Genomic DNA, 12,277 nt, shown 5'->3' with positions numbered 1-12,277 from the left:
TCCCTCGATCCTGACTAGTCTCCCAGTCCCTGCTGCTGAAAAACATCCCCACAGCATGATGCTGCCAGCACCATGCTTCACCGTAGGGATGGTACCAGGTTTCCTCCAGATGTGACGCTTGGCATTCAGGCCAAAGAGTTCAATCTTGGTTTCATCAGACCAGATAATCTTGTTTATCATGTCTGAGAGTCCTTTAGGTGCCCTTTGACAAACTCCAAGCGGGCTGTCATGTGCCTTTTACTGAGGAGTGGCTTCCATCTGGCCACTCTACCATAAAGGCCTGATTGGTGGAGTGCTGCAGAGATGTTTGTCCTTCTGGAAGGTTCTCCCATCTCCACAGAGGAACTCTGGAGCTCTGTCAGAGTGACCATCAGGTTCTTGGTCACCTCCCTGACCAAGGCCCTTTCCCCCCGATTGCTCAGTTTGGCCGGGCGGCCAGCTCTAGGAAGAGTCTTGGTGGTTCCAAACTTCTTCCATTTAAGAATGATGGAGGCCACTGTGTTCTTGGGGACCTTCAATGCTGCAGACATTTTTTGGTACCCTTCCCCAGATCTGTGCCTCGACACAATCCTGTCTCGGAGCTCTAAGGACAATACCTTCGACCTCATGGCTTGGTTTTTGTTCTGACATGCACTGTCAACTGTGGGACCTTATATAGACAGGTGTGTGCCTTACCAAATCATGTCCAATCAATTGAATTTACCACAGTTGGACTCCAATCAAGTTGTAAAAACATCTCAAGGATGATCAATGGAAACAGGATGCACCTGAGCTCAATTTTGTGTCTCATAGCAAAGGGTCTGAATACTTATGTAAATAAGGTATTTCTGTTTGTTTATTTTTATACATTTGCAAAAATAGCTAAAAACCTGTTTTCACTTTGTCATTATGGAGCATTGTGTGTAAATTGATGAGATTTTTGTTTTTTTAATCAATTTTAGAATAAGGCTGTAACGTAACAAATGTGGAACAAGTCAAGTGGTCTGAATACTTTCCGAATGCACTGTAGGTAGGGGTAAAGTGACTAGGCAACAGGATAGATAATAAACAGTGTGGAAGTGTGGAAGTGTGTGTGTGGCGAATGTGTGCTTCTGTGTACATGTTATGTGTGAGTGTGTGGGTAGAGTCCAGTGTGTGTACATAGAGTCAAAAAGAGTTAGGTCAAAAAAGGTCAATGCAGATAGTTTGGGTAGTTTTGGTTAATTATTTAGTAGTCTTATGGCTTGGGGGTAGAAGCTGTTCTGGAGCCTTTTGGTCCCAGACTTAGCGCTCCTGTACCGTTTGCCGTGCGGTAGCAGAGAGAACAGTCTATGACTTGGCTGGCTGGAATCGTATAACATTTTTAGGGCCTTCCTCTGACATCGCCTGGTATAGACGTCCTGGATGGCAGGGAGTTCGACCCCAGTGATGTGCTGGGCCGTACGCGCTACCCTCTGTAGCGCCTTGCGGTCGGATGCTGAGCAGTTGCCATACCAAGCGGTGATGCAGCCAATAAAGATGCTCTCAATGGTGCAGCTGTAGAACTTTTTAAGGATCTGAGGGCCCATGCCAAATATTTTCAGCCTCCTTAGGGGGAAGCGGAATTGTCGTACCCTCTTCACGACTGTGTTGGTGCGTTTGGACCATGAGGTCCTTAGCGAAGTGGACACCAAGGAACTTGAAGCTCTCTGTGGTCAATCAAGGTTTAAGATGGGCATAGCACATTACATGACTGTAAAGATATAATTGAAATATTGTTTAGGGATATTACATTTGGTACTTCATAAATAGTGATAATGAAGGGTAGTAAATAACATTGTGACGGAAGGCATCTCTTTGAAACTGTGGCTTGAATATGTCACTGTGGGGAATTTAGTGAGTATTGAATGTAAGAAAATGATGCAATTTTTTCCTCTTTTGTTGTAGCCTAAGGAAATATTGACTTCCGCTTTCTCAGTCAGTCAACTTCCTCACAGCAAGTCAAATTATTTTATTCTGGAAGCAAATCCAACAAAGAGCAAAGGCTCGTCAAACATTTAAGCAGACACAAAAATATAATTAGACTGTTAAGGAAATTAGCAGGGTATGAAAGAACATCTTTTTGTGTTGCAAATGCTCTATTTATTTATCTGAAAGGATGCACATTGTATCAACTTACAGTTCTCCTTTCACTCCGCCGCGGGGCTAGAGGGCTCAGAAGTTGAGAGAATTAATTCGTTTTTTATTATTATTTATAAAGTAATCTATCTGTAGAGAGCGAGGCAGGGGACGGCCTGGAGCAGTGTCCTTTAAACTGCTCCTGGCTCACATTATCTCCTCCAACAGCCATAGCACAAAGTATAACAACAAACAAACACTGAGGAAGCCGTACAGAGAGAGAGAGGGGGGGGAGGGAGGCAGGGGTGTAGTGGAGGACTGTTCTGAAAGGGAGTGAGGGTGTTAGTTAAGTGTGTATTGAGTGGTGTTGTTCTGGAGCAGAGCAGGGCTAAAGGCCTGTTGAGGGTGTGTTTTTCACCCTGCAGCTGATAACCCACATCATCCATATCTCCACCCACATCAGATAATAAGGGGATGTGGTGACATGGCATTGATTTTTATTTAGCTGTGTGAAAACATTACAGATAGCTAATATGAACCCGGCTCAATCGAGGAGTTTACCTTTCCCCCCTCCAGCAAAAGTTTACCAAAATCATGTGAGTGATTTTAGGAAGGGCATCTCAAGGATACAACCTTCCAGACGATACTCTATTTTATACAACGACAAACTTCTTTGCAATCTTGAGGAAAAAAATACATTATAAAATTGTTCATGAAAAGTGGCCTTCTCTTTTGTGGAACTAGTTAAACCTATGAATAGTAATAAGGCTGATTCGAGCACAGCCCCTGATTGTTGGCTGTTTTATTATTTTTATGTGTTTAAATAAGGAAGCGATATAATCAAGCTTCAATTAACTGATGACTATATCTGGCCCACCCCCTCCAGCTGTCTCACTGGACCCCCGACTAGCACTTCCCCACACCCACGTCACATGACCAGCACAGCACAACACAGCAGGGGACAGGAGGTTTCATACTGAGTCTGTTCTGCAGCTCCGGTCCATATGGGAGCATCCCATGTGTCCTGCATGCAGAGAGCCATGAATGTCCCTCTTATGGATACATGTCACATGTTCTGTATGAATAAGTGGTGGGGCTGGAGGATGCTGGGGGTTTCCATGCTGATAGAATTAACATGAGGAAATCACTAACCAGCCTTTATGTCTCTGATGTGCCTCAAGTGCTTCATATTTCCTCAGAAACTATTTTTTTTTTCAGAATATGATTAATTTGTGGAATAAGATCAATTTTCTCTATGCTGTGTGTGTGTGTGGCTATGCATCGCTGAGCAGTATGACTGCATATGTATGCAGTGAAGACGTTCTACAGTATAAAGCTTTATTAGATGTCCACTCTGGAGATTGACTGGAGCCCTGTCCTTCTGTAGGATATTTTGCACCACAGCATCAGCTCTGTGAACTGTGTTTAAACCTTTTTGTGTGTGTGTGTGTGTGTGTGTGTAACCACCTCCATGATGGGCTAATTGGTTTAGCAGCCAAAGCGCCAAAGGCCAGCCCAGCGTAGCGAGACACAACGTGAACCTGATGTTGGGGAGGATGCTTCCATGCAATAGAAGGGAAGCATGTGTGGGACCAATTCCCCCATTCTCCCCCATTAACAGTCTCCCCCTCTCTGCTTTCCTAAAAGGGAAATATAAGTCTAATTCTACATTTTCAGTTTAGGGCAGAAGCTCAGTAGAAACCTCCAACTGCACTGCGTTGTGGTGATGCCTGTGCCTCTAGTCTAATGGAGATAATCATATCCATAGCACTAGTGGATTATTATTTGTTAACTCATCATTAAATACAGATGTAGGATCTTCATTTGAACCAGTTTGCTACAGTAGGAAAATGATCCTACAACAACAGGAAATGTAAATTATTATGTGGATTATAATTAATGGACATTCTTTTGTAGGATTTGACACATTTCTCATTAGGGCAAATCAAGTCTGAAATTTCAAAGTGGAAATTACAAACTTTCAAAGTTTTTTAAACCTCAAATACACTACAAGTTTGCATTTCCTGCTATGCAAAAAAAACAAAAGAGTAATCAAATTAAGATCCTACATCTGTAGATTAATATGAAATTATATTACAGAGTATAAAATAAATGCACTCATGCTGTATAAATAACACTCCTAATACTTACCCTAGCCGTAACCCTAACTCATACTAGCAGTAGGTCTTCGGTGAGGCTTGTGGAGCCTATTTCTGTGGGGATCTGATCTAAGGGGATTGTGTACTGCTTCCAACGCCATTACTATTCATGAGATAGCTAGGCAAGGGGCTGGGGATTAGGGACTCCCTCAGTGCTTGTTGTGGTGTAGGCCTCAGGCCTCCTCTGGCCCCCAGGCTCTGGGACATACAGGGGCTGTCTGGCACTGCTGGTGGTTCTATTATCACTCTGAGACCCTTCTGTCCCCACGCTGTCCCCACGCTGTCCTCACGCTGTACCCATGCTGTCCCCACTCTGCCCCCACACTGTCCTCATGCTGTCCCCACGCTGTCCCCATGCTGCCCCCACGCTGTCCCCGCGCTGTCCCCACGCTGTCCTCGCGCTGTCCCCACACTGTCCCCACTCTGCCCCCACGCTGTCCCCACGCTGTCCCCACGCTGTCCTCGCGCTGTCCCCACACTGTCCCCACTCTGTCCCCACGCTGTCCCCACGCTGTCCCCATGCTGTCCCCGCACTGTCCCCGCGCTGTCCTCGCGCTGTCCCCACGCTGCCCCCCCTTTCCTTTTTTTGTGTCTTCAATACTTTTTTCTTGGTCCATGTTTCAAAGTTAAATGGGTGTTTTTTAAGCTGCTTCTGTACAACTCAATAATGTGATAACTCCCAGTGTTTGCTGCAACTGGCTGGTGCAGTCACTCAATCCCATCCATGTGTTGTTTAGGACCTGGGCCTCTCTAACTCCCCCTCTGTCTCCCTTCTGCCCTCCCCAGGTGATGAGCATCCTGAGTAACCCCAGCGCCGTGCCCTCCCAGTCCCAGCATGACTTCTCCATCTCCCCCCTCCACGGCAGCCTGGAGTCCTCCAATTCCATCTCAGCCAGCTGCAGCCAGCGCTCTGACTCCATCAAGGGGGTGGACAGCCTGGCCTCCTCCCAGTCCTACTGCCCCCCTACCTACAGCGCCACCAGCTACAGTATGGACCCCGTCACCGCCGGATACCAGTACAGCCAGTATGGACAGAGTAAGTACTGCATCTGCATTTATGTGTAAACGTGAGAAAGTGAGTGTGTGTGAATGTATATGGGGGGGTTGTCCTTTGCCTTTCCCATCTGACCTCCTCACCAATACAAGTCTCCTGCATGTCTTCCACCTCATATGATATGGTAGTTAGAGGAAATGGTGCCCACCACCACCACCTCCCGGGCCGAGCTGCCCCATGACCTTTGACTCCTGGTCTGTCTGATAAAGGCCTCTGATTCCCCTCCGGTGCTGCCTGGCTTAGTCACACCCCACTCTGCTCTGCTTGGCTGGGAACAAGGAGAGGGCCACTTCAAAGGCACTAAGTCACCCTGAGGGGCACACTGTCCTCTTAGCCACCCCTGTCTCTCTCTCTCTCTCTCTCTCTCTCTCCCTCTCTCTCTCTCTCTCTCTCTCTCACACACACACACACACACACACACACACACACACACACACACACACACAACACACACACACACACACACCTCGGGACAGGAAACAGGCTGATCTATTAGATTAACATAATTATTGACTGATGCTGTCACAACCCTTCATAAGGGGTAAACTGAAGCACACTTCCCCAGCCAGCCTCCCTTTGGTCCTGTTTGTATACCAGTGTGTGTTTGTTTAGGTGTGTGTGTGTGTGTGTGTGTGTGTGTCTGTGTGTGTGTGTGTGTGTGTGTGTGTGTGTGTGTGTGTGTGTGTGACTGTAGTGTTATTATCAGCCAGCTTGCAGAGCAGAGCAGAGAGACTGATGGCGGTGTGGATGTGATCTGATCTGTGGTTAATTAAGACAGTGATTGAGCACAGTGGCTGGCTAATGAATGGAGGAGAGAAGAGAGTGCTGCTGTCTACTGATGAAAATGATCCGGGATAGGGAGTGTGGAGGGCATGAAATCAGAGATGCCAAGTGTAATGAAGACTGGCACACACAATACACTCTGGGACCATGCTGACTGACAGCATGGAGACACTATGAGGTGGCACATGCCCCGTGCCAAGTCTGTGCCAACCTCAGACAGGGCAAGGGAGCGAGATTGTTTTGTTTTCGAATTATTTCTCATTTTACTCCACTTGGTTCTGCCACAACTCATTTTGAACAGAGTCAGAAAGAGAGATGAAATGCCAGTGAACAACAAGGACAGAAAGGGGTTTGTTTTAGGAGTTGTCCACCAGTCAGTGTGTATGTGTGTGTGTATGTGTGCGTGCGTGTGCCACATGCTTGGGTGTATATTTATTTGTGCGTGTCGTGCATGCATGCATATTTATGTGTGTTTATCCCTCACATGTTCACGTGTGTCTGTGTGTCTGTTCTCTCCAGCTGCAGTGGACTACCTGGCTAAGAATGTGAGTCTGTCCACCCAGAGGAGGATGAAGCTGGGAGACCACTCTGCTGTCCTGGGACTGCTGCAGGTGGAGACGGGACAGGCCTACTGAAACACCCCAGCCTCCACCTGGCTCCACCCAGTCTAAACTCAACACCCCCCTAACATACACCACCCTGCAGCCTAACCACTGCACCACTCTCTCCCTCTCCCCACCCTGCAGGCAGTCAGGATGTGTCCGTGTATGTCAGTGTCTTTTTGACTCCTGATTATGAGAGGACTTGTCATTAGAACTGCCTTTCCATGGATAGCCAACAGGCAGCCCGATCCTATACCCCCAGGATCCTATACCCCCAGACCCCTAAACCGTGGCTCTGCCACTCCCGTGTGCCCTCCTCACCCCTGATTGGCTTTGCCCAGACAACCCAGTGATGATGGCCCCAGCCAGCATGGAGAACACGCCCCCTGGGTGCAGGCTGCAGTCCAGCACAACACTCAGAGCCACTTCCAAATGTACATTGACCTTGTTGTTTATAGTAGTTCACTAAGCCAATGTCATTCAAATTATTATCACTCTTGTTTTTTAAAAATCAATATTGTTAATATTATTATTGCTGTTACGATTCTGATTAATGTGATTCTGTTGCTTTTTGTTATTCCCTTCATAGTTATTTTCTCTGTGGGTGTGAAATGCTAGCAGATGACTGAGGTGATGTGGTGTGGTGCAGGGTGTGTGTGTGTGTGTGTCGGTCCAGTCAGAGAGAGAAGCTGATTGTTTTCCAGGCTGCTGTTCCTCCACCTGTTCCCTGAGCTCTAATGTTCCTGAGCGATTTGACCTTCCCGCTTTCATATTCAACTTGACATTCCTAAAGAACTTGGCCACTCAGTGGGAAGTCTGGCTGTGCGGATTCTACTGGGAATTAGCAGAGGTTTGGCGGCCAATGGCTTCCCCCCTCCCAACATCCATCCTTAGCTGTACTCCATGGGGAGGAGGGTATTGTTTGTAAAAACAGGATTGGCGAAATTAATGTATTTGGTTTAGAAATATGGAACTTGCCAAGGAGGACTAAACCCCCTACCCAAACCCCATCTGCCACAGAGCTCTATATGACTTTAAGAGAGTAAAGGAGATTAAACAACACCAACATAGTGTCAAAGCTCGTTTTAAATGACCCTACTCATTACCAGCCAGGTTTTGTATTTTCTTTGATTAATTAAGACATAAAAGCACATGTAGCTGTTTACCATGTTGGTTTGGAGCAAATGTGCATTCCTCTGAAACATTCCTCCAGCATGGCTGACTAATGCCAGTCACATTCCTTCTCTGCCCGTGATGAGATTAAGAGTACACAAGCTGTGCCATTCACATGCACTTTGTCAAATCAAATAATCCTTTCAATTGTGAAAGGGCACAGGTAACAGCCCTGGCTGGCCCCCTCTCTGGCTCCGATCGGATCCGCCCCCTTCTAATCCCCTGGACATTCAACTCCTGCTTTGACCGACGCACTCACAGAAATGTACAAAAACAAACCATTTTTTAAGAATAGCTAATATTAAACATTTGTGTAGCACTCATAGTTGACTTTTGACACAATCTATTTTGGGCTGAATTCTAACATGAACTTTCACACCAATCTCACATTGATATCCGTGTATGATTTTAGCAAAATGTTTGTAAAAGTTGGAGTGAGTTACATATGCATATTCCAAATCAGGATTTAGCCCTTTGTCGCCTTTAACTGGAAATTGTACAGTAGCAGATTGTGAATTGTTTGTTTATAAAGAGTATGTTTTATACTAAAACAACAACAATGTTCAGTGGTAGTTAAGCAAGGGATCTGCGGAAGTCAAGGTATTTTTTAGTTTTCTTTACTGGTTTCCTTCTGTTGTTTTTGGTTGTGTTATATTGTATGGATTTCTTTCAACCAAAATGCAGTGTTCTGCGCCAAGCTAAGTAGGGGATTCTGTATAGTAAATTAGGAGACAATTCCATTAATCTTCCTCAATTTAATAATTGTATAAACGAGGTTGATACTCAACTCAGTGGATTGAGGTTAGTCGAGCGAGAGAGAGAGAGAGAGAGAGAGAGAGAGAGAGAGAGAGAGAGAGAGAGAGAGAGAGAGAGAGAGAGAGAGAGAGAGAGAGAGAGAGAGAGAGAGAGAGAGAGAGAGAGAGAGAGAGAGAGAGAGAGAGAGAGAGAGAGAGAGAGAGAGAGACTCGGACAAATACGTTTTGATGGTGACCAGATGGAACCTATTATTCCACACCTACAAGTGCAGCCCGGAGCATTGGAAGGTGTATTCCAGCACTTGATCTTATGGACTCATGATCCGAGTGCAAACCTTACTGTGGACCATTACACATCTATCTGACCTCTGACCTCTCTCAGTGTGAAACATTGTCCAGTGGTTCAGCAGCACAGCTTTGATGCCATGAAGCATGGGGACCTCTCCTTTCAGGGAAAGAGGTCAGAATAGAACGGTGGACCGACCAGTGTGTTCTCTGGCTATGTGTTTACAGCCAGGCTCCAGACCACACATCTCCAGTGGAGAACACCTCATTGAAAGTAATGATGACTGAAGCACTGAACCCAGGCTGGTCTAAAAGCTCTGTTTAATAATGCCCAATTATTGTGTATATAAAAATTTAAAAATACGTTTTTTTTTGTTGAAATGCTTCTAGTGTATCAAATCCATTTCTAACACCTGACTCCTAACCTGTTTACTTGCTTTATGGCATCTGTGTTTTGCTTTATCCCCTTCCTGTTCCGCATGTGTGTATATTACCATGGTATAATTTATTCTGCTGTATGAAGTATTAGAGTAGTGGGAACTTGTATTGGTATTTACTACCTTCAGCCTGTTGGTGTGTTTACTGTAACACGGGCGTAACTGTTATCAATTAAAGAGCTAAAAAATATTAAGCGCTTTGTCCTTTTTTGAGGTTTCATATCAGTTTGAATACAATATGAAGGTGGCAAATAAAGATTTCAAATTGGTCCTTTTTTATGTAAGAAAAAGTATGCCCACTGAAGTTCAGTATTCAGCCTGGTGGGGATTCATCTGAACTTTTCACCTCTCTCCCCTACAATGCACACTTTCTCTGTGTGTAGGACACATGTGTGCATGCATGGACACATGTGTGTATTACATTCTATGGGCCTTTGGACCACCTCTGCTTCCATCCCAGTGAGCGGTGGGTGAGAGAGAGAGCTGAGCAGTCCCAGATCCTAGTAGAGAGAGGTGCTAGCTGGGGGAGCTGGTCAGGGCTGCTGCAGAGCACAGCTGTAGGAAGTCATTCATTCTGTACACTGTCCAGCTATGATCTCCTCTCCATCCCTGTTGCCTGTCTGACTGTCTGGGACTGTCTGGGGCCCATGTGCTATGCTCTGGAATGGTGTCTGTTAATGATTGCACGCAGTCACAGCAAATCATGGCTGTATGCTAGGAGCACTGAGGAATCCAGCCAGTGTGGCATTGGGACTGTCAGCTGTGCTGTATATTACAGTCTAGTGAAGCTCCTCTTACCATTACCACTGTTAAATGGCATGTAGATAGCGCTTTAGGTATGTCTACATTTTAGGAACACTTCCATATTTCAGCAGACCATTATCTTAATGTATCATGCAGTTTTCTTGATAGAGACAGATGGGAAATAAATGAGAGGATAAATGAGAGTTATATATTGTAAGTAGTGAAATGGGGAACTCAAGGATTTAACCCTTATCTCTGAGGGGCAATACGTCGTCTGGATTTGGCAGTGCTACCACTAGACCAAACTGAACTATCCATTATACCTTTTTCAAAATGCAATATTGAGGACAAATCACCAGCAGGGTAGGCCTACTTTAGATCAATTCTCATACATGAATTAACACATATTGTTAGTTTTTTTTAAATACAGCATACAATTTCCTACTTCTTTAAAATACATTATGCTGTATTTTATGAAAACAAGATGAATGGCGTTCTATGCGAATTTATTCTCATCAGGAATATTGTACATTTAATTAATTAATTTGCAATTGAAACACATTAACACACATTAATTTATAAGAAATGTAATTCAAAATGTTTTATTCAGTGTTTATTCAAACCTAAAAGTGAAGAACAAAGAATTCATTGAAAATTAGATGCTCAAAACCTTTAGCTAGAATCGAACAACAAAGAAACAAAGAAGTTGTTTTGACAAATATTCTTAAGAAAGCTAACAGTATATCAGCTTAAAGATTGCTGCACAGTTAAAAGGTACTCTATATGTGAATAACAGTATATAACTTGAGTAAAAAATTTAAATTTGAAAATCTATTTCATAGGAGAAATAAAAAGAGTTGTGTGACTGAAGTGAGAGAATTGAAGGTATTGGTAATTTGGGGAATTTATGTTAAGATTTTAATTTAATGTATTTAATTTGTTGAACTATCAATTCAGTAAATTGTTAGACAAGAGGACAGGAAATTGTACTATAGTAACATTTTTAAGAACTGATACCAGACCTAGTTGTCATATATGCCACTGGACCTCGGTGGATAGGTCCTGACTTTGCTCCAATATGTATTGTTTTCAGGATCTTTCCTCAGTGTGTGTCATGGTCAACCCTATCCTTCAAAAATGTGTGTTGTGGTTGTCCAGATCAAACCTATGCATGTGTTCTGATTGTCCCCTCTGGTCTGACATGTGGTCCTGAAGTCCCAGCCTGGGACTGTTGTTTTCCTCTGGGCTACTGTCACTCAGATAGGGACGAGGGCCGAGGTGGCAGCCCCAGCCAGCTGTGGGTGGGAGAAGCTTTGTGACACTTCACTCTTCTCCTCCTTTGATCCCCTAATTGATTGACTACAGGAGCAGTGGATGAACAGAACCCACAAGAGCCGATTCCCCTCGCCTCTCTGGAATGGTTTAGATAAAGTGCAGAGGGCTTGACTATATAGCTCTCCAATACAGACGTATGGCCATTGAAGGTGGCTGTGCGGTGTGCCACGGTGGCTTAGCTCTGGGCTGTGTCAGTCAGTCAGTCAGTCAGTCCCTTGGCCCATGGTTTGGGGCTTGTGTCCTGCCCGGTGCAGCGCTACGTTGCTGCTGGAGGTAATGGGTTTGTTTAGATCACAGGGATGGAAATGAAACTCCTGAGCCTCAGAGTGGAGAGAGGGGACGAAGGGCCCTATCACTCAGGAGGCAGTCAGGGACGGATGGAGAAGTCACTGCTACAGTACAGCCCAGCCAGCCACACACTTCCAGAGTGAGTCATAGAGGCAGTCATTTAGATCTCATTTAGGACCTTGGCCATGCTGTAATGTAAAACCTGCAATTGAAGAAGGAGCGGTTGAGAGGCGTGGAGAATGAGGAGGAAAGGTAGGAAGGAAACAACCAGTGAGAGGTCTCCTTCATGAGGAAACCTTCTACCTGTAATAGGTCCCAGAAAGTATATGGAACAAAAATACAAATAATCATCAAAACATCATCTAAATATGGTCATAAGACGTTGGGGGTGCGTTTAAAGAAATAAAAATTCCATAATGATAGATGATTAATCTGGAATATGATAACAGTATTCTAATAGTATTCTCAGCGAGGGTTCAAAGCCTTGTGTAGGTACATGCTGAGGAATGATTAAGACAGGCTTTAGGAAGACTGGGTTTTATTCTTTGAGCTTATGTGTCATAGGGACTAAAAAAGCTCCCAGCTG

General features: G+C 44.8%; 1 protein-coding gene across 8 annotated transcripts in view; it reads left to right on the top strand.

The window, feature by feature from the left end:
- Window positions 1–8,730, top strand: part of LOC121577703 (paired box protein Pax-7) — a 62,270-nt gene extending 53,540 nt beyond the window's left edge. For all 8 annotated transcript variants that reach the window (XM_041891514.2, XM_041891513.2, XM_041891512.2 and 5 more), the window contains exons 8-9: window positions 5,022–5,271; window positions 6,592–8,730. In XM_041891514.2, coding sequence (XP_041747448.1) covers window positions 5,022–5,271; window positions 6,592–6,707 — 366 coding nt within the window. In that variant the 3' untranslated portion in view covers window positions 6,708–8,730. The remainder of the gene's footprint in view (window positions 1–5,021; window positions 5,272–6,591) is intronic.
- Window positions 8,731–12,277: the final 3,547 nt, after the last annotated feature.

This window comes from Coregonus clupeaformis, chromosome 12, assembly GCF_020615455.1.
Source record: "Coregonus clupeaformis isolate EN_2021a chromosome 12, ASM2061545v1, whole genome shotgun sequence".
Classification (NCBI taxonomy): domain Eukaryota; kingdom Metazoa; phylum Chordata; class Actinopteri; order Salmoniformes; family Salmonidae; genus Coregonus; species Coregonus clupeaformis.
The sequence above is the reverse complement of the archived record's forward strand: the minus strand, read 5'-3'. Positions and strand labels throughout refer to the sequence as shown.